Source organism: Thunnus thynnus, chromosome 12 (genome assembly GCF_963924715.1).
Source record: "Thunnus thynnus chromosome 12, fThuThy2.1, whole genome shotgun sequence".
Classification (NCBI taxonomy): domain Eukaryota; kingdom Metazoa; phylum Chordata; class Actinopteri; order Scombriformes; family Scombridae; genus Thunnus; species Thunnus thynnus.
In genome coordinates this window covers 26,486,802-26,509,202 of record NC_089528.1, presented here as the reverse complement: position 1 = coordinate 26,509,202, position 22,401 = coordinate 26,486,802, and the positions used below count along the sequence as shown (strand labels likewise).

At 39.5% G+C, this 22,401-nt stretch overlaps 2 protein-coding genes and 1 long non-coding RNA gene across 3 annotated transcripts in view; 2 read left to right on the top strand and 1 right to left on the bottom strand.

Moving 5' to 3' along the window:
• Positions 1 to 305, top strand: part of LOC137194592 (enhancer of polycomb homolog 1-like) — a 66,005-nt gene extending 65,700 nt beyond the window's left edge. The window contains exon 13 of the mRNA XM_067606643.1: positions 199 to 305. Within this exon, the coding sequence (XP_067462744.1) occupies positions 199 to 236 (38 nt within the window). The 3' untranslated portion in view covers positions 237 to 305. The remainder of the gene's footprint in view (positions 1 to 198) is intronic.
• On the top strand, positions 214 to 21,312 carry LOC137194594 (protein starmaker-like). Its single transcript, XM_067606644.1, has 15 exons — positions 214 to 330; positions 1,769 to 1,824; positions 5,700 to 5,866; positions 6,085 to 6,284; positions 9,980 to 10,153; positions 11,508 to 11,657; positions 12,014 to 12,083; positions 14,721 to 14,791; positions 14,938 to 15,031; positions 15,194 to 15,901; positions 16,080 to 16,191; positions 17,780 to 18,186; positions 18,477 to 18,556; positions 19,172 to 19,216; positions 19,641 to 21,312. Exons 1-14 carry the CDS (start codon positions 226 to 228, stop codon positions 19,208 to 19,210), a joined length of 2,433 nt encoding a protein of 810 aa, XP_067462745.1. The 5' UTR covers positions 214 to 225; the 3' UTR covers positions 19,211 to 19,216; positions 19,641 to 21,312.
• On the bottom strand, positions 17,567 to 22,337 carry LOC137194595 (uncharacterized). The gene is made up of 2 exons (XR_010930988.1): positions 22,293 to 22,337; positions 17,567 to 17,856 (listed from the first exon to the last, which is right to left on the bottom strand). It is a non-coding gene; the product is annotated as an uncharacterized lncRNA (long non-coding RNA).
• Positions 22,338 to 22,401: the final 64 nt, after the last annotated feature.

Here is a 22,401-nt window from a genome sequence, read left to right as displayed (position 1 = left end):
GTGTCAAATGTCCATTTTTGTGAGGTAAAGATGCTTTTGTAGTCGCCTCAACGCTGCTCCTAAAGAAAAGACTCCACTTCCCATGCTGCATTTCGAGGTGGGCGTCGTCAGCGCGCATGGGCGCACGCTGAATAGCGAGCATGAACTGAACTGTTAATAACTGGTCAATAATATTCTACATTTCATCCACTTTCCCAGTCGTGTCAGCCGGTCCTGTCGGGCAGCATGGCCTCTGAGGAGGACGACGCTCTGCTGTTTCTCATTTACCAGCATCTGAAGGTGAACGGCTACCAGAAAGCTGCCAAGGTGCTGGAAAAACACGTTACTCAGGTAAGAAGTTTGGCCTGATTCTTCAACGTTTGCAGCCTTTTTGAGTGTTGAACCAACATGACTGGGTTTTACTTGACTAATTTTTGTTAAATCTGGTCAAATTGGTCATTTTTTTGCGATTTCTTGTGCCGAAACACGCGTCTTGCATGTTTTATAAGATCCTGAATTAATTATAAGTGTGAATTGAAGATGATTTTTGCCTCAGTGTCACAGTCAGTAAGCTGCAGGTCAGTCCTGTGTGTGTTTAAAAGCACATGGCTGCTCGTCCAGGCCTGCTGGAAGAAAAGAACATTATGTTACAGGAGCCTGCTGCAGGCCTGCTGCTGCACACTGACCCCCTATTCAAAACCTCCTCACATTTTTAAACTATTTAGTGGGAAAAGTCGTTATTTTTTGGTTAAATGCTCCAGAGCTGCAACAATTAATCGATTAACCGATTAGTCGATTGATAGAAAATTAATCAACAATTATTTTGATAGCTGATTAATCATTTTGGTAATTTAGGTCAACATTTCATAGGTTATGAAATGTGGGAATTTGATGCTTTTCCTTGTCTTACAATAAAGAAAATGGAATATTTTGGGGTTTTTGCTAACACTTTAGAAATCACTTTGAGCTGTAGGAAACTGTAATGGATGATAAAAAAAAATAGCTGTGAATTGGAGCCCACAATGTTCAGTCAGTGCACTTATGCATAGTCATGATTCAATCAGATTAAAGTCTTTTCATATATCTATAAACTCTGCAAAAAACAAATTCAAAATCAAACCTGTAAGTGAAGTCACAGTGTTTTGTTTACTCATTCTTCCAGCTATAATATACGTAGTTCTCCCCACGTGTCACCACTTTTATTGTTTGTTTTTTTTGTACTCACTGTATAGTAGTACATGCACAAAGATTACAAATGTGCTATTTCTTATGTCTGCTTTGGAGAAACCTGAGCTTGGTCAGTCAGTTTCTGGTGTCAGGCTGTTTGGCTAAAAATATCCCTAAATGTTGCTGACAAGAGTTTTTGGAAGACCACAATAGATAAAAATGGTCTCAAGAATGCTTAAAATCTGAAACCTACCTATACTTAAAGGGAGTTTCTCCAACAGAGGCCACGTTATTTCAATATTTTAAGCATCAATTCCCATCTGGTCTTTGAATCCCTCACACACTCTATTGATAACTTTGCGTGGATTCATTTCCGGAAGCATGTGGCATCAAAGTGGTAGCATTCCTGAACCACAGGAAATATGCTATTTCCCTTTTAACCCTTTTCTTTCTGTCTATATGATCATAGTTGGAATATTTTCCAGCCAAATGGTTGTAGATGTAAAGATGTATGACATGAATGTTGGGGGAATTGGTCCAAAGTGGTAAAATATGCTTAAAGCACTGCTCTTCATGTGATGCTACAGTGTTTAATTGCTTGAATGTGTTTGCGTGTGTTTAGGTGGAGACACCTGAGGAGAGCTCCAATCTACATGATATCTACACAGGCTGGATGAAGTAAGTCAGAAATGTTACCCAGTGCTGGAAGTCTGTATTACTTTACTTGCAACAGTTGATGCGTTGTTGACAAATTGTTAGCTGGAGGCCTGGTTTGTAAAGAGTCAGCTAAACAAGAGTAATGCTTTTCCGGAGATGCACATAAACATCTTTACAAACTTATACAGAGAAGAAGGGTGTTATGGGTAACTGTAGGTCACAAAGGCTTACAGAGGAGCTGCATGCACATCTCAAACCTTAGTCTGAAACTGAGACAAAACAATGTAAACAAACACATGTAAGTATAAGAAGTTTTCAAGAAACAGCCATGTGAACGTCTCCGAGCAAAAGTGGTATATGTTCACTTACAGTACGTTCAGCCCACAGAAGCATGATTCCAGCTTTACAGGTTTAAATAAGGGGCGACTTTATCAATCTTATAGTATCATTTAACCAGTTTTGAGGAGGGAACTATCTGTAAATGGTATCTGAGAATCTAATGCAATTGTGTCGTTCCCCAAAAAGAACCTCAAAGAATTAGAGCTGCAACAATTAGTTGATAGACTTAAAATAATCGGCAACTATTTTGATAATTGGTAATCATTTTGTGTAATTTTGTAAGAAAAAAAAGCCTAAATTTTCTAGTTCCAGCTTCTTTAATGTGAATATTTTCTGGGTTTTTTTTTAGTCCTCTATGATAGTGAACTGAAAATGTTTGGGTTGTGGACTGTTGGACTGTTTCAACATTTTCTGACATTTTTTAGACCAAACAACTAATCGATTAATTGAGAAAATAATCGATAAAGAAAATAATGGTTAGTTGCATCCCTACAAAGAATGTTTGATCCTGTTCAGCAAACGTGATGATTTTGTGGTTGTGATGATGGTTGATAATTTAAACTGGGTTTAAGCCAAATGCAGTAAAGTAAAGTAAAGTAGTTTGTATTTGCTACAAACTTGTGACTAGTGAGCTCTTCAGGGTTTCCACTTGACTCACATTGTCTCACTCATCATCTCTTACTCCTGTTTTTGCTTTTGTCACTGGATTTTTACGACTTTGCTTTTTGGAATCATGTCAGCTCAGCAGGTAACACAGTCCAAAGACACACAGCTTAGATGGATTGGAGACTCTAAATTGAGCATATGAACAGGATGTGATTAGTGTTGTGTGTGTGTGTGTGTGTGTGTGTGTGTGTGTGTGTTGTGTGTGTGTGTGTGTGTGTGTGTGTGTGCGTGCGTGCGCTCGCGCTCCCTGTGAATGACTGTCTGGCCTTCTGCCCAGTGCATTCTGGGATTGGCTTCAAATCCCTGCTACCGTGAAAAGGATTAAATGGGCAGCAGATGAGTGACTGAATGAATGACATCACTTCATGTCTATGATTTTCCTCTATGAATTCTACGCTAAAATATTCAAATCTGAGCCAGTCAATGAAAATACTTTGACTTTTTTTTTTTTTTTCTTTTGAGGCAAAGAAACACAGTGTTAGATTAGTCCTGTTAGGAAAGTTTCCCCAAGATACTAGTAGTATCACATATAGTGAAACTCAAAGTGCTACAGTATTAATATAGAATACACAACATAAAGAAAATAATAATTATAAGAGTTCCTGAATAGAAAGTTTTTAAGGCCTGTTTTAAAAGAGACTAGGCTCTGTGCTTCCCTCAAATGGTTATGAAGGCTGTTCTATAAGCGTGGTGCAGCAGAGCAGAAGGCTCGATCCGCCATGGTGCGGAGCTTAGTACTGGGGGCCCGGAGGAGCGAGCTGCTGACAGATCTGAGGGTGCAGGTAGAGGTTTGTGGTGTGACCAGTTCCTGTAGGTAGGGAGGTGGATGTCAATTGATAGATTTGTATATGAGGAGCAGGACTTTGCAATCAACCCTGAGGGAGACAGGGGAGCCGGTGCAATGAAAACAGAATTAGTGTTATGTGTTTGTGTTTTCATACTCTCATCAGGATCCTGGCAGCGCTGTTCTGAATGTACTGGAGCTTGTGGATGCTCCTGCCAGGGATCCCTGTGAAGAGCACATTGGCCGCACATGGACAAGTTTCTCTCCATCTGACAGGCTGAGAGAGAGGTGGAGTTTAGAAATGTTTTTGAGATGGTAGAAAGAGGTTTTGCATAGATGTCTTATGGTCATCAAAAGTCAGCTGAGGGTCAAACCTAATACCCAGATTAGTGACTGAGGAGGAAAGGGGGGATGTCCTGGCCGTCAAAGGTGGGATGACTGAATATGGTGTGGATTGCCAATAAGGAGAGCTTCAGTTTTGCTGCTGTTTATTTGGAGTAAATGTGTGCTCATCCAGTCCTTTATCTCCTTAAGACAAGTGCTAAGGCTTGATTGCTGCAGAGGGGCTTTGATGTAAAGCTGGGTATCATCAGCATAGCAATGAAAAGATATCCCATGTCTGCTGATGACACGTCCAAGGGGGAGCATGTAAACAGGCTGGGGCCGAGAACCGACCCTTGTGGAGCACCACAGGTGACGGGGAGCGATCTAGACCTGCATCCTCCCAGTGAGACATACTCAGTCCTACCAGAAAGGCTGAGGTAGTGAGGTAGCTGCCAGCTCTAAGTCAAAAGCCAGCGGTTCAACCTGCTATGAACTCTTAGTTTGCAAAGTTACCTTTACTTCCCCATTGAACTGATGTCAGATTGTTCGAGCATGCCTGCAAATGGCCGTCCGTCCTGTAGCCTTTTTTGCTAAGGTTGATCCCTAGGGTTGTTCGTGTTGTCCACGCACATGTTTTGGATTGAATTCGGGCTCAAAAATGCACTTATGTATTTGAGGAGTTGACATTTTGAGTAAAGAACGAGTAAAAGGAGAGAAAGAAATCCCACTAATACTGTTTGTTTACAAAGCCTCCAGAGCTACCAGAAGTCTGACAAGATGTAGCTTTCAGGAGTTAACCAATCAGAAAAGAGTAGGCTCATCGGGAGGGGGGCCTTAAAGAGACAGCAGCTAAAATGGCCTGTTTCAGACAGAGGCTGAACTGAGGGGCTGCATAAAGGGCCAGTATAAGATAAATAAGCAGTTTTTTGAACTGTAAATCATGCAAAGATATTTCAGCAGAGCCCCAGAATATAAATATAGACCTTGAAATGTGCATGATATGTCCCCTTTAGGTTAAAGGTGCCCTGTGGAGTTTTGTTTACATTGAGTGTTACTCACCACTTTCTTCGCCTCTGCCTTTGCTTGTTCTCGGCACATTACAGCCACTTGTAGATCATTAGAATAGTGTGACACAATTAGCATGACTGTGTATCACCAGCATGCATGTGAGTCCTCGTGTGCATGCATGAAGACAAACAAAATCATAAAGTGACCCAATTATATATATAAAAAAAACTGCTCCATAGCGCTACTAGAGGTCAGAAACTCCACAGGGTGCTTCTTAAGCTAATTCTTCCATCTGCCTGTCAGTCACATACTCAAACATTCCCCTGTCAAGATGATTATTTTCTAGCTGTTTTCATTTTTTCAGACCATCTTTAAGCTCCTCATCATGACTTAAAGGGACAGCTGTAATTCTTGGCTGCTTGACAGAGGACTCTGTCCCCGGTCAGTTTCGGCAGTGAAGATGTCAGGAGACGCTGTCGACTTGTTTTCACTCGCCAGGAATTTATTTCCTCCAAAACACGTTAAACAAGTTGTTAGAAGCTCCTGTAGGTTAAACTTGGCTTCTTAAACATACTATACATGTACTTCAGCTCACTAGAGTATCAACATTAGGCTACAACTAACTGGGACTCGCTCCAGTCAGAGTGAACATGCGCTGTTGCAAATATATAAATGTCTAGGTGACCTCCACAGTATTTCTAGTCTGTCTAAATCACTTTTAGTGAGAAATATCATTTACACGTCTGTGTGTTTGTGTGTGTGTGTGTGTGTGTAGGCTGTGCTCACTAGCCCAGGATGCCAAGCAGGAGACCGAGGACTCCATCACTTTGAAGAAGAAGAGCATCAAACCAGAACCAGCCACCAGCGAAGAAGAAGAGGGTGTGGAAACTAAGCTCTCCAACATCACAGAGGAAGATAATGTAGATGCCAAACCTACACTTGGTAAGTTGTTTTTTTTGGGTGTTTGTTCTCTTTACAGTATATATGTTGCACCTATACGTGTTTGACTGCTGATTGATTATTCTACATTCTGCTTTTATTTAACAATTTGTCAAAAACTTCTTTAAATGCAAGTTTTTTTCAGCTGTTCAGGTGGTTGTGGTTTAGTTTTACCCAATTTGTATAATTTGAACATTAATCATTATATACTGTTGCCTCAGAGTCCATGACAGATGTTGCCGAGTCATCTCATGCAGAGCTCCCCTGTGTGGGGAAAGACAACGAGACTGTCTCTGAGCAGCTGCTGGATCCTGCAAGTACAACCAAACCAACAAACTTGGATAAGAAGAAATCCAAATCCTCTGGCGATGAAGAGGAAAAAGAAAAGACAGAGGAGGAGGGAACAAAAGTGGGGCAAGAGGTGAGGAGTTTTCGGATGTCAAACAAAAATTTTAGGCACATAACTGTATTGACAGATACATAAACACATGCAAACAGTAGCGTAGAAGTGAGAGAAGCAAGTAATGATTGGAAGATCACCAGTTTGAACCCCTGAACCATCTGAGAAATTGAGGCAAGAGAAAGGAACCTTAAACTTAAATCTGCATTTTCTCTAATGGACATCAGAGGGCGACTCCACTGGCTCCAAAAAGAAGTCCGATTGTATGGAAGTCAATGAGAAAATGACCAACTTCTCACTGGATTTATTGCCTCAGTAAACTGTTTCCTGATGAGTTTATGGTCTCAATCGCTTCAATATAACATGATGTTTATTTTGTAAATTATGGTCGCATTTAGAGTAAAATAGACGATAAAGCAGGTTATGCTTTACGGTGTGGCTACCTTGTGATTGACAAATCACTACCATGGCGACAACGTTGGTTAGGTAAAGTAACCGTGGTGTAACCCCAGCTTCACAGAGTATAGGCATAGTCGCTATTTCAGTGTGTTTACAGTTCATGAAAGTTAATTGTAACATTTTGGTCATCTGAAAAAGTCCTAAAATTAGTCTGAAAATTAGCATTAGCATTATCACAGTTAATGCTAAGTCACAGTTATCACTGTTAACCATAGACTGTAAATACACTGTGCATTTTGGTCATCTAAAAAAGTCTTAAAATTAGTCTGAAAATTAGCTTTAGCATTATCACAGTTAACCATAGACTGTAAATACACTGTGCTAACCAAGCTAGCAGCTAGCGTTAGGGTTAGCGCAACCCTCTAGTCCAAATATGGTCACTTCTGGCTCCAAAATTCCAAGATGGTGACTGTCAAAATGACTCGCTTCAAAACAGGAGTCTTCAAACCAACGGGTGACGTCACAGTGGCTAAGTCCATTATTTTTTTTTACAGTTTATGGAAAGGGGAAAGCATGACATTAAACACTCTGCTGCTGCCATGGAGCCGCTCAGCTGGAAGCCAAGTTTTACCTCAGGATGTTTTCACACTGGGTTTGAGTTTAAAGCACAGTTTGATTACATTCCCCTCCCTCTAATCCCCCCTAACTGGTTCTGGCTTTCACACTTTTTTATTATTCTCTATCCATGTGCTGCTTGCGTAGTCCCTACGTCAACAAGGTCCAGCTGTTAACCACCGTCTCCAAGGAGATGAGACTGGCACACGTATTGATATATGCAGGGGGAAAAAAAGGAAAACAGTGAAAGGGCAGTCGTGGCCATATCTACAAAAGGAAAACTTAGTACACCTCATTCACTATCTGCATCAGAAAAAACGTCATCAAGTCAGGCTTGAGTGTAAAATGTAGTTTTTTTTATCTCTTCTTTCACCATAAATAAAATATTATCCTTTATATGTCATCACAACATGACTTTGGTTCTTGTGGGAGTACACATTGCATGTTGTTTGTATAACTTTGGACCATTTCTTTGCCAGGAGCAGTTTCCAGGCAACCAGTGGCAACTCCAGGAAGTTACAAGAAATAGTCCAGCACATAACCCCCCCGCCCCCCCTCTCTCTTTAATCATACAAAACCCAAAGTGTTTGGTTTTTGTATGATTAACTGATTAACCAAGTGAAATATAATGTTAATCGGTTAGCTTAAGAGATGCTTATGCTAAGCTAACTGGCTGCAGATAGACATGAGAGTGGCATCAAGCCTTTCATCTAACTCTCAGCAAAAAAAGTGAATAAGTGTGTTTCCTGTTTGACTAATGTGTATTCTACAGCCAGCTGTCAGTTAGCGTAGCATAAAGACTAGGAAAAAAGGGGAAACAGTTAGCCTAACAAATCCCCATGCTGGCTGTAGCCTTGTTTTTAACAGACAGACAGACTTCTCATCTAACTTACTACAAGAAAACAAAAAAAATATTCCCCAAAAAGTCAAACTATCACTGTAATTGCTTAATTATAGTGTTGTATTACTTCAGCAGCGATGACATGCAGAATGTCATTTTGTTTCGAGGTAGTTTCTTTTATTTATGCATCATTTATATCTGATTTTTATCTATATATTAATGGCACAAACAAGCTAAGATAATGAAACGTAGCGGTAAGATTTTAAAAGTGGTACGTAAGCTTTTTAATCTATTAAATTCAAACTAAAAGTAACTAAAGTCCTGAACATTTTCAGAGCAGCAAGAAACAGCCGCCATCATAACGCACACAGAGACACACATAACTGTTGTCCAGTGACTGTAATAATGTGTGAATGGATGGACAGTAGCTCCAGTGTTGTTCTACGCTTCTGAAATACACACAGGCACATTTCACGTCTACTCGTCTGTCCTGTATCTGTTAGTTTGTGTTAGTTTGCTCGGGTGTTATTTCAAGTGTGTGTGTGTGTGTGTGTGTGTGTGTGTGTGTGTGTGTGTGTGTGTGTGTGTGTGTGACTTTAACTCTGTGTGTGTGTGTGTGTGTGTGTGTGTATGTGTCTTTGTGTGTGTGACTTTAACTCTGTGTGTGTGTCTTTGTGTGTGTATTCAAGTCTTGTCTCTGTTCTTTTATGTTGGCCCAGTGATGCAGTGAATAATGCTGTTTGGACAGAAACTGTGTGTGTGACAGAATGATAATCTTCTGAGACAAATTGTGTGTGTGTGTGCGCGCATGTGTGTGTGTGTGTCTGTCTGTCTGTTCGTGTGTTAATGGCTCATTGTAGTTCTGTCTACAACAGTGGGAGGCCCTGATTACTTGGCTTTGTGTCTGACAGCGAAAATTGTTGCGGTTTATACTGCGTCTTTATGCCTCCGCGCCGGCGACAGTCGTGGTCGGAGGCGTTATGTTTTCAGATCGCCTGTCCATCCATCCGTGTGTCCGTTCATCCCGTCCTCGTGAACGCGATATCTCAGGAACGCCTGGATTTCATCACATCTGGCACAAACGTCCACTTGGCATCAGTGATGAACTGATTTTTGGCCATAACTCAGGAATTCATACGCTAATTATGACAAAGTTTCACACAAATATCTAATAGGATGAAGTGATGACATTTTATATCCAAAGGGTCAAAGGTCAACTTCACTGTGACATCATAATGTTCTGCAAAAACACTTTTTTCTGGCTGTTATTCAACACCATAACTCAGGGACAGAAGCAAAGATTGTGACTATCGAATACTGAAACTCACCTTGAAACTGTGGTGATTGTAAAGATCTTCATCTCATCCACGTTTTACAATTTGTAGCGTCTTCGCCGCAACATCATATATCTGATTCACCGTCTGCTGTCATGGCTACAACTCTGTGTTCTAACAGGATCGGCTTCATCGGCCAAGCATGTGAACACATACAAGGAAAATAGACTTAATAACCGTTTTTTATTAAATTTCCTCAAAGTCCTCACTATAAATATTATGAGTTTGGACAGACATGGATGTAAACTTGACTGTTTGGCGGAGGCATACAACAGCGAGGCAGAGTATTTCTAGTCTTTCTCTGCTTACAGACTTCTAATAGAACAAAGATGTTTCTACTGAACAGAATTAAAAGCAGACACTTTTGTTTTTAGTTTCTTTTGTTCCCCCGACCTCCAGCTGGTCAAATTAAATGTAGCCAGCATGCAGAAGACAACACTAATACAATCTGCCAAACATATTTCACATCATGTGTCTAAAACGTTTAATTTTTGTGAAACCTTTTCCTTATATTTTCTGATTTGTAGTCCAGACCGAGGTCTAGCTCTGACGCGTCGGACTCTGAGGAAGCGGTTGAACCCACCCAGGTCGACCCCGACCAAGCTGCTCCTGAGCTCAAAGTCCCCGATGCAGCTGAGGCCTCCGGCTCAGACGGCAAGAGCAGCGAGGAACGCAAAGAGGACGACGATGAGCCGAAGCAGGTTAGTGACCCGAGGCTGAATCCCAAATATGTGGTTGTGTGAGTTCCTTCTTCCCAGCAACACCAGAACATTTTTTTACTTAAAAGTGCTGCCTGGATTTTCATAGTTTTATCAGCTCTCAGCTCTGATATCTGCAGGTATCATGAAGCAGTAATTACAACAGTTAGATCATGCTTTTCTTATCAGAACATACTTTGCTTATCACTTTAAAAAAAAACACCCAAATTGCTGATGTCCACACTTTAATCTGACCTGCTTTCCATCCACCTAACAACTCGTAGTCCAACAAACACTCGTATGTGTACAGTACGTTTTCTTCCTGCTCCAGTAAACTGCGCTGAAGTGTGAAGAAATGAACAGATATGTTAATCGGGGTTTAACCACAACTCCCCTTTAAAAAACAGGAGTAGCTGTGGATTTCTGGCACAGCCGAGCCTCTTCTCCCTCAGCTCACCCGCCACACATCTGAAACTTATTTTTGCAGCATTGTGAGCGGCTGAGGTGGATTGTTTGTGCTGTTTAGCTTCCAGTAGGTAACGCCGAAAGCTGAGTCACAATGGTTTTTAAGAATATTCTGGCACGTTGAAGTTTTGGGATTAAATGTCACTACAGATTAGTAAACTAATCAAGAAGATTGACAGAAGATGAATAATATTTTTTTTTTAAACAACGCCAAAGCCAAATTTCTTCTCATGCATGACAGTGAGCTGAATATCTTTTTGGGTTTTGGACTGTTTGGCCAGACAAATCAAGACATTTGAAGATGTCACGTTAGGCTGGAGACATTTTTCACTGTTTGACACTTTATAGAAAAAAATGATGAATCTGTAGTTGAGAAAAAATTCATTAGTTGCAGCCCTTAATGTCATCAAACCTTTTATTGGAGGTATTTTTTAAAATAGCTTTTGACAATAAGTGAATCTTAATGAACAAGCTGCGATGGACATAAATGAACAAAATATTAATATCATCTCTGTCTATTAGTCTGCTTATGGTTACCTTTTTAAAAAATAAAATAAAACAACACAAAAGTAAAAATTTGCAACCATCAGCTGCAGAGGGCCTGACTTTAAGTTGAAAAATCACAATTGTTTTTGCACTTTCCAAGAATTATGCACAAGATTGTTTTTTTTTGTCTCAGTCACTTGTCTAAATATTTTATTCTAGCATCTTTAATGATTTTACTGAATCAACAGCAGATCTATTTTAATAACATAAGTGCCGAAACTGCCTGTTTTAATCTCAGTAGCACAAAAACTGAAAACCAAAAAATGAGAAACTGCACATTGTTGTTTTTGTTTGTTTCAGCCTCGAGTGATCTTCACTCTCTTCTTCTCTTTTTCTTTCTCTCCAGGAGCCAGAAGCTGCCACGGACGCCTCCGAGGTCGCGGATGAAACCTCTGCATCATCATCGGAGCAGACAGCCGTCGATCAAACAGAAGCCACGTCTGCCGGTACTCAAGAGGCCAGCGAGGTTGAGGCTGAGGAAGGCGGCGCTGCAGAGGTGCAGTATGGAAAACAGAGGGGGGGTGGGGGGGTGGCAGATATGGCAGACTGAACCTGTTTATTATTTTTGGTCGGCTGTATCCTAAAATCCACTTTAGATGAGTGATATAAGACGTAATTAACCACTGCGATGCCAGCAAAATGTTCTAGTCCTGCTGGTATGCATCTCTGGTTCTCATTTTGTAGCTCATGTCCACATCTTTCAAATCAAAACATGAAAAAAAAAAACGCAACTCGCTGCAGCTTGTTGTTGTTTCAACTGATTAGAAAACATTAAAAAAAAAAAAAATCACATCAGGGGAAACTTTGTGTCTGGTGTCGGAGACTGTTGTTGACCTGTAATCTCTCCCGCAGGAGCCCGGCCAAGCCGAGCCTCAGGAGACCAATGAGCATCCGGCGGAGAGCGAAGCCCCGCCCCCTGCAGGTACGAACGACCAATAGTCGTGTGAAAACAAACCGGGGTTGTTCTTTACATGTTATGCATGGCATCTTTCCTGTGTCTTTCTCACCGCGCTGACAAGACTCACAAGCTGTTGTGAAGAAAGCGTTGAGAGGCCGCTGTCAGGGTTCAACACTGCGTTTTTTTTTTTTTTTTCATCGAAGCCTCTGCAGCAGATTTCAAAGCTGCAGATGAAAAGACCACATGATCATTTTTTTTTATTATGTATTATGAAGAAGAAAAGTTTCCAGTTAAATTAGATCTTTTTAAATGTTATTACATGTATTTGCAAGAATAAAAACAATTAGGAAAGTGAATGTTTGGCATCATCCTCATTCATCAGCACGTCACTTCACATCCAGAGGAAAAGGATTCCATCTCTTTATTGATTAAGGGACCAGTGGTAGGGTTTAGTGGTATAATCATAGAGTCATAGAGTATAATCATCTATGACACTAATCATCATCAAAAAAAAAAACGCACAGTATTTTCCAGAAGAATCAGAGAAAATCGTGTCCCTGTTCGTTTTTGGAAAAATCCAGCGGATGTGCAGCAGTACTTAGAGGGACTATTTCCTCAGTCGAAAAGTGGTTCCAGTGAAAAGGTTTCTGGATAATCCTGCGTGACTGGGACTCGGTTTCTGGAAAGACTCATAGCTGTAGAGTTTTCTAAATGTGTTTCAATGCTGCAAGCACCAAAATTCCTTTCACCTCCATTGTGTCTGGGTGGAGGCGGAAACCTCACCTCAGCACGTGAAATTAAAATTATCTGCATGGCTAGACATCATTAGTGATATGTAAGAAAACATGTTTTTTTGGTGTGTGTGTGTGTGTGATTTGGATGTAAGTTTCCTACTCCCACCTTTCTTCATTTTACAACAGACATATTTCTTTAAGTACCTCCTTGAGGAAAAAGAAGCGTAGTTCCTTTTTTTTGTTGGCAGCACCTCGTCTCTAGCTGTTTTAGTGTCTAACGTTTGGATCATTTTTATTTGAAGCAAAAGAAATTAAGTCATAAAGTTTCAGATTTTACCTTGAGATACTTGGATTCAACACCACTTGTAAAGAGTTTGAAGGATGGCTGCCAAAGCACAGAGAAGCAGCTCCGTTCAGAGGAGTTTTCCACATCAGTCACGTCTTTAACTTCTCTAAAGGTTTTGTTAAGCTTGTCAGAGCTTGTTAAGAGAAGTGGAGCGATGGCTAGTCAAGAGAATTGATGTCATCTGGAGCACACTCACCTTATTTACCAAGTATTATAAATTATGAAATAATTGATGTAGGTGAAGAGATGCAGGAATCTGACACAAAATGAGGGTGACAGGACATTACTGAGTGGAAAGTAGATTTGAATACCAGCATCCTGTATCTTAATTCTGTATCAGTGCAGTAAATCCTGCCTTTGTGAAAATTATAATTGAGAAAAAGGTTGATTCTTTGGTGCTGGAGGTTGTTAGTGTTGGCTTTGTATTGAACCGTATTACAGTACAGTTATTTTGTCACATTTCCAGCTCGCGTAAAATGTGCTACGTTGGATTTCTGAGACCAAGAAACATCCTAATTTAAATTATTTTGATGAAGGATGAATTGAAAGAACAGTCCAACATTAGTAGCGACTTCCTGGTGTCCCTGCTGGTTGCCTGGCAACCTCTCAGTGATGATCAGACTCCAGAAAGTTATTGCACCCCGGCCAAGAAATAGTAGAAAAGGTAGTTTATAGCATATGTTGAAATTGTTGTAGAGCAAACTCCACTACATTAACAGGCTGGCTCGACACTTTTCACATCTGATATGGTGAGTAGAGTTTGTAAACGTAGGCGGGAAATCACACGCACAGACATGCAATCATTTCTCATTTAAGCTCTTTTTACAGTTCATTTCAGCTGAAAGCAGGTTAACTACTCTGTGATTTAAACATCTATTACAAACACTGCAAGTTGTTTCATGTGTGTTCTCTGTGACTAACAGCTTGTCCAGGTATATGTGTCGTTTTTACGGAGGTTTTTGAGTTGCAGACTATCTGTTTGTGCAGCTCAGGTCGGGTCCGTCTCTCCCACCGCTCAGCACACGGCCCTTTACCGTTATCCACTTTCGTCGTCTTAAAGGCTCAGTTTTTCGGTTCAGCAGCTTATAAAAGCTTAGTTCTGGGTTCTTTACCGTGTTGGTAGTGCATCTCACCACACAGCAGCTTTTAGGCCTTTTTTCTGTTTGGTAGCAGGAGACACCTTCACTCAGTACAATACGCCAGGGTAGGCGGGACTTAACCGCGCTCTGTCTCTATGGGAGTGGTGTCGAACCTCTTGCTTAACAACTTAAGAGAGCAGAAAGAGGTGGAGTTAGGTGATGTTAAAGGTGCATTTTTTTTCTTCAGAATGTAGATTGTTTTTTAAATTTGATTATATTTTCTGTTTATTTGCTTACTGTCTCATTTTTGCAGTTGCATTTGTAGGATCATTGAGCAAATTAAAAAAAAAAAAAAAAAGCATTTTTCTATATGCAGGCAAGATCTGCAGACACAATCACATTTTCATACCATGTGTAAATAAGGTCTAAACGCCTGCTTGTGCACTAGTAATAACATACGTCAGATTTCGAAAAGATAACATGATGCTCTCATCTTGTCTAGACCCTGATGGTGAGTCCACATCTGAGAATTTAAAAGAAGAAGAAGAAGAAGAAGAAGAGGACAAATCCAAGGTACTAAAACAAAAGATGGGACTGATTTTTGTGGGCTGGTCGTTGGCTGACCAAACAAAAAAATCAACATTTCTACCAGACCTTTGTTGTGATCAGGACGACACGTACAGAAACAGTGATGAGTCTTTTTATGTTTGTTCACTTAGAGGACAGAGGACGGTGACCTCACATCCCCGCTGAAGCCTGAGGACCAGACGGAGACACCAACAACCCCAGAAGAGCAAGACGGCACTGATGCTGGTAAAACAGGATTCTTTCTCAGAGACGACACTGTACATTTGTCCAAGACCTTTTTTATATTATTCATGATTATTTTTTATTTAAACTCATATATGCTGTGTTTCCAAATGGTGTCAAAGAAGGAAAAGAATCCTCAATGTGTTCACTTCTGTTCTTTTACAGAAAAGGCGACGGCGGCGGATGCGGAGGAACCAGCAGACCCAGACGCCTCCATCATCCTCAACATCCAAGTGGAAGACGGTGAAGCGGCAGAGCGAAAAACCAGCCAGCTGCTCCCCGAGGAGACTGCTGACTCCTGCAAAACTGCCAAGAAGAAGAAAAAGAAGAACAAAAAGGACGCGGATACGCCAACCACAGACACGACCAGCACAGACACATCTGCCGTAGACACACCCAGCGATGCTCCTCTCTCCACCAAGACTGGCAAGAAGAAAAAGAGAGACAAAAAGAGACAGCAGCAGCAGGAGGAGGAGGAGCAGCAGGAAGAGGAAGAAGTGGTGGTGGAGGATCAGAAGAAAGAGGAGGAAGAGGATGTTTCTCAGGCCACTCCATCAGAGAAGAAGAAGAAAGCTAAGAAGAGGAAAAGGGAGAGAGCTGAAGTGGAAGAGAAAGACGAGGAGACTCCTGTTACACCTTCTGAAATTAAAACCAAGAAGAAAAAGAAGGTTGTAGATGTAGAAGAGGAGGCTGTAGGAGTGGTGGAGGAAGAGGAGCAGGAGGAGGATGTTGTGTGTCCAGTAGAGACGGTGGAGGAGAAAAAGAAGAAGAAAAAAAAGAGAAAGAAGGAAGGTCAGGAGAAAGAGGAGCTGCAGTCTGACGAAAGACCAGCAGAGGGCGACGAAGACGAAGAAAAGACACTGGAGACCACAGGTAAAGAAAAAAAATGAAAGATTCTTACTCATCTTTAAGTGGTGTTGACTCTTCATCACTGGTAGCAGTTGATTATAAGGAAGACACCAATAATTGTCTCACTGGTTTCTCTCTCTGTATCATGGTGTTTATTATTATTATAGATCAGTTCTCTGATATTTTCTCTCGTCTCCTGCAGATGGAAACTCCTCTCAGCTCTCCTCGGCCAAAAAGAAACATCGTCTCAGGAAGAAACTCAGCCTGAGGAAGAGGTTAAGGCTCCAGAAGAGAGACCTCACAGGCAGAAAGAAGTCAGTGCAGTTTTATCATTTCATTAATGCAGTATCTTTGTTTAAAACGGCACATTATTTACATCTAAATTACTACTTTGACATTTGTTTTAACTGTGGATGATCCAACCTGATACTTATTTATACCTAAATGGAACAACTTCCCAGATAAGATACAACTAAATTCACCCTGAAAGATATTTTGTGCCAAGGATGCTCAGTATACATATTAACAGTTCTACTCACAGCTGCAGAAGATATGCAATACTGATTAAATATTTATTATTAAGTTAAGTCAACCAAAGTCAAAATTCAACACCCAAATCAGTTAACTTGTTCCTTTTAATCACACTGAAGAAGGCAGAGCAGACATTTTTTCCCCCCTGTGCTCAAGTTTGACGAAGAAACTCACATAAAAGGACCAGTCTTATGAGTGTGTTCAGCTTTTTATTGTGCTTTTGAATATTTATTCAACAAATCAAACAAAGGTGTAGCCTACTAATTTTGTACCTAATTTAAAACATACCTTTTATATATTTTCAAATCCTGAAGGTCAAAGCTAATAAACATCATTTGAACCAGCGAATGTAGCAGTGAGCGCCGGCTAAAAATGAGAAGCTGCTACTTGAATGTTTGTACACTGAGAGAGCAGGGATGAATTATGTGATAACTGATTCGTTAGCATCAGATCGTAGCAAATTATTTTAAATTTCCAGCCTGGATATCAGAACTCAGTCACTCGCACCGACACACTAATTTTTTCACTTGCATATGCAGCGAAATGTTTTCCCAAATATCATGAAGGAGAGTAGCTTTGCAACACTAGCAAGGTGAGGAGGACAAACCACAGTACAGTGAAGAAAACGAAAGCATCCACATTTGATCGGGTTGATTTTTGCCAATACTGAAGCATTAAAATATGCTCAGATCTGCCCCGATACTAGTCCTTAGGATGAGCTCAGGACATCTCAAGCTATAACAGTTCTTAAGATTAATGAAATAACAGAAAGGCCGTTACAACCGACAGACAGTACAGAAGAAAACTGTACAACAACTCATCACAATGTTCTACAAACAGAGCAGGTAAAGGCTAAAGCTACAGATCAGTATATCTACTGTTTTCAATACACAACTCACTGTGTCAAAGGTTACAGTAAAAGTTATTATACTTACCGTACTAAGGCTGTGTTGCTCATTTTGATTGTACATAGAAAAAATATGGAAAGACATGCACGCTCTGTATATAGTGAAAATGTACCAGTATGAAGGTGGAAGTGTAGAGTATGTTCAGTATGCAGGATTTGCAACAATGCAGGAAGAAAAACAGAGGAAACAAATATATTTTGGCAATGAATTCACTCACAGAAAAAAATTCAATGTTGCTGTTTTGTCAAAATACAAAAGTTGAAAAGGCTTTATTGCAGTGGCTACAATATAAAAACCAACGCATATCTACTGCATACTGGTCTTCCTCAGGGTCAAACAACAGTAATAATAAATGACACGTCAAAGGATAATGCCCATAAAATATGAGTGTTTAACAAAGTCTCTGCATGTGAATACTTTATGAGGTTTAATGAAAAAAAATTAACATTTTAACATTTTTCAGACAAAAACAGATTCAAGACAAAGCAGAGGAGACTCCTCGACCAAAACCATCCAAAAGACCCCAGTCTGACCTGGAACCTGCTCCGGAGGAGGACGACACACCAAAGAAGAAGAAGAAAAAGATCAAAATGAACACTGAACAAGAAGAGAATTCCTCAAAAGAAAACCAACCTCCAAAGACAAAGAAGAAGAAAAAGAGCAGCCTGGAGACTGAGGAGAAGGAGGAGAAGGAAGGAGGCGCGGTGAGTGACCAGAACGACGATGAGCTTCCTGAAGCCGTCACGTCTCCGCCTTCAAAGGAGGGGAAGAAGAAGAAGAAGAAAAAAACGAAGCCTGCTAAAGTCGAGGAGACGATGGAAAACTCAGCTCCCATCACACCAAGCCATGACGTACCTGCTAAGAAAAAAAGTAAGACTTCTTCATGTTACTAAATTTGTGACTTTTTAAATTTAAATTTTACAATTTATTAAGTTTGCAACTATTTCAGAAGTGTTTGTGTTATTATTTGGAGTCACAAGCAAGTAAAGTTTCCTTATTGTCACTGAGAAAAGAGAAATAAGTGTTTTCAGGGTATCTTGTACCAAATAACGGCCATATTGTTTATGAGAAGTAACCAAAGATGCTGTGAAAGAAGCGCAACACTTCCTTTAAAATGATTTCTGATATGTGTGCTGATATTCATGTGATGCTGTTTGCAGAAAAGAACAGACTAAAGGAGAAACTGGAAGAGACAGAAGCTGCTCCAGATGGAGACACTCCGACAACAACTGCCTCTACGGTACGACACCGACTGAAAGAAAAGACAGAAATGTGTTTGATTATTGGTTCATAGTTTACACTCCGAAACGTCTTCTGCTTACAAGAAATCAGACTTTCATTCACAATAGTTACATGATTCAGATAGTAACGGTTTATTATTCTTGTTTGGTCGAATTAAAAAAAAACTATCCATGTAGTGATGTCACACTCGAAGCAGACGACTCAACACAGTATCGACCTCTCAACGCAAACACGGAAACATGTTTTGAGCCTCACTTAATCACGCCAAAACAATCATGTGACCATTCCAAACAAGTCACACTCATCAGACCGGTGCATCGCTGGTTTTGAATACGAGGTATACTTAATCTGCCACAGTATTTTTAAAAGTTTAGACTTTATTGAACAAAATTACAATAGTAAAAGCAGTAAGACCACTTATATTCTAGCTAACCGTTTCATCAGATTAAATTCATCCGTATAAGTGAACATGATATAGTTTCGTATTGATTTAGTGCTTCAGAAAGCTTCATTTCTCCCGTCGCTACAGTTATGAAGTGGGAAAAAAAACCCTGTTGGATGTCAGAACATGAACCAAAACCTCTTTTTATTATTATTTTCTTTTTATTTCCAGAAAAAGAAGTCTCCCAAAAAGAAAATCGTCTTTGAATAAATTTGGGTAAGTAGCGATTTGTGGTTTTCACCTAAATTTGACGTATGCGGGATGAAGTGTTATTCCTGCTTTTACAGACTCTTCAGGACTGTTCCTCGTGAATCATCTCACTTATGATTAAAAACATTTGCTGAGATGGACGTTTATCTCGGTTCAGCTCAAACTTTTACAGGACCCTCAGGGTGTGCTGCTTTATGGTTTACCATGAAAACAAAGTCATAAAATGCATAAAATCACAGTAAAACATAATGAAAAACATTACTGATGGCCCCGAAAGTCAAATAAAATGTTAATATAGTGCAACTAAGGCAAAATATAAAGTTTCTGTGCACAGCAGGCGTGTGATAAAGCTTCCCTCTCGTTTCAATTTAAACATGGAGATCTATTTTTGCTTTAGTTGGTAATAATCGGGTTTTTCTTCTTTTCTCAGTGTTTTCTCTGATCTGACATCAGTGGAGGATGATTGTAACTTGGACCTGAAAGACCATAAATAACAAGACAATCTGGATAATGTTAGTGCCTTTTTACTCCCGATGTGTCTGCGTTGAGATGAAAGGATTTCCCTCCTCGGATACAGATTTTCTGAGGGATCGTCAGGTTTCGATGTCCTTTTTTGTTCTAAAACTGTGAAAACAATACAACTCGCATCCATATACCTGCAGTTTGTACGTTTACATTTTTAATATTTACTAGTTTACAGCTTGTTTTTTAAAAGGCAGAACTTCTCCGGAGGCGAAATAATAACAAATAGTCCAATTCTTTAAGAGAAAAAATCAATTGACGACTTCTAGACAGCGTGAAGCTTTAGCTTGGTTAGCATAGCACAATGCTAAATAATGAGCTGCCTTTCCAACTGGCATTTTAATTGATTTAAATTTATCACATCAATTTAAAGGCTGATTATAGTTTGAAATTACATCTTAAGATTACTTGTTTTATCTGACAAACAGTCCAAAACTCAAAGATGTTCAGTTTGCAACAAAATACAAGCAGCAAATCTCCACAAGTTGAAAGTTTTGCTCAATTAATTACTTGTTGGTGATTGAAAGAAAATTAATTGTCTCAGCTCTTATAATGAATCAGGCCCGACATTCAATGATTAGTCGATCAGAAAATTAATTGCCAACTATTTTGATAATTGGTTAATTGTCTTTTTTCTTTAAGAACAAAAAAAAACACAATTCTCTTGTTACAGCTTCTTGAATGTGAATTTTTTTTGTCCTTTATCATAATAAACTAAATATCTTTGTGTCGTGGACTGTCAGTCGGGACTGAACAAGACATTTGATAAAACAAATGTCTAAATCAATCAAATAAACAGATTAATTGATAGTTGCAGCCCTGATTCGGTGCCACAATTCAGTGAGAGCCCAATAAAGATTAGTAAGTATTAACGCTCGATTTCCAGCTCTAATTATTTCTGCTACGGAGCAGCGCTGCCTCGGAGACACGTTTGCATCATCAAAGCTGAAATCTGCATCTCATGAAAAGTGAAAATGGGAAACGTTCATAAAATTTAAATTCAGTCGTCTTTTCGGGAAATATAATTCAGTAACACTGAATGTTTTCCTTTTCTTCCTCACATTCATAGTTGAACCTCTGTTTTCATAATGTGGTTCGGGTACAACAGATTACTTGGGCACACAGTGTCGAGAACTCAGCATCTCATTTAGTTACATTAAACTCCTGAAATGAGCTTCAAGGGAACAAGCTGTGAAAGTGAAATATTTCAGAACAGGTCATGTTTGAGCAATAACTTCTGAGGGTTTTTACTGTTTTCTGTCACTACAGTGTTAATTATAGTTGGTTTTTTTTTCTGTGTTTGAGCTTTAAAAAAAAAAAAAAAAGGTAGAAAACATAGTTGGTCTGTTTTTGTTTGGACATTTTCTTTGTCTTTACTTTTCTATCAGTTGTAAAGCTGTGAAATGGTTGTTTACAGTGTTCTGTTGTTTGCCCTGTTTTTTCTTAATAAAAACAAACATTAATAATCCTGTTGCTGATAGGGAGGAAATGTTTCACTACTATATTTGTTTGCTGTTCCTGAGGACCAACATGTGTTAGAGTCTGTAGGATTAGAAAATAAATCTTTGTAGCAGCTTTAATTCTTTTAGTAGCACTTGATTGTGTTGTTTTTGTTCAAATCCACGTCAGAATTATAACACGTGAGAAGAGACCTGGAGCTAAATCTGAATGCCTCACATCAACCAAAGTGTTTTAAAGGTAATTAACCCTACGTTTAATGATAATACATGTGCTATTATAGTGCTATGTAGTCAAAGCACACAACCACAACTCTACAGTTAAACATCTGGACTCGTCTCATGACATGAATGTTCTTTACTAACCATCTCATATGACGTGAACTCGACTAAACTGAGCGGCCTTCAGAAGAAGAAGACGCACGACACAAACTCTTGAACTATGCATCTGACTTCACGCTGCATTAAAGACTATGCATGTAAAAAAAAAAAGCAGTCTGCTCATGTTACAGATGTGCACCAGAATTTGAGGCTCAGGGATGTGAACTTTAAATGGATCGAAATTTCAAACACTTTTTTTTGCTGTAATTCCAACCTCAAATTTATGTTTAACACAGTTATAGTAGATATTTTATGCTACTAATTAAATATCTTTCCGAGAGATAGTCGAGCTTAACCTTTGGATTATTATGTTTGAATCCTTTAACGAGTTACACATTTACAGAAACAACATAGTAATTTATGCAACTAGTTTACCCCCACCAAAAAACCAATCTGTAAAATTACGTATTTTTGTAAAAAAAGATATTAAGTAAAACCAGTCACACTAGTAAATATTTGGAAACAATCCCAAATCAGTGTAATAGACATATTCAATACATTGATCAGTCAATTGATTTTGATGCAGCTGTCAAATTCAATGCAATTATTTTAAATTAAAGTTTTTTTTTAGTTCCATCTGCACATATTAAAACTTTGCAGCCCACGTAAATTGATAATGACAGTTAAAACTGGTTGTAGTTTGTTTTTGGCAGTTTGGACTTGATGCTGATATTGGTTCATAAAGCAAACTGTAAAGAGAAACGAGGTTTTCACAGTGTCACCGGTTGTATCAGCTGTCTCTCTCACATCAAACATGGCTTCTACCTGAAACAGAAACTATAGCGTCACTATGTCGGACAGTTTGAAGTGTTTGTGAGCACAACAAGTTGT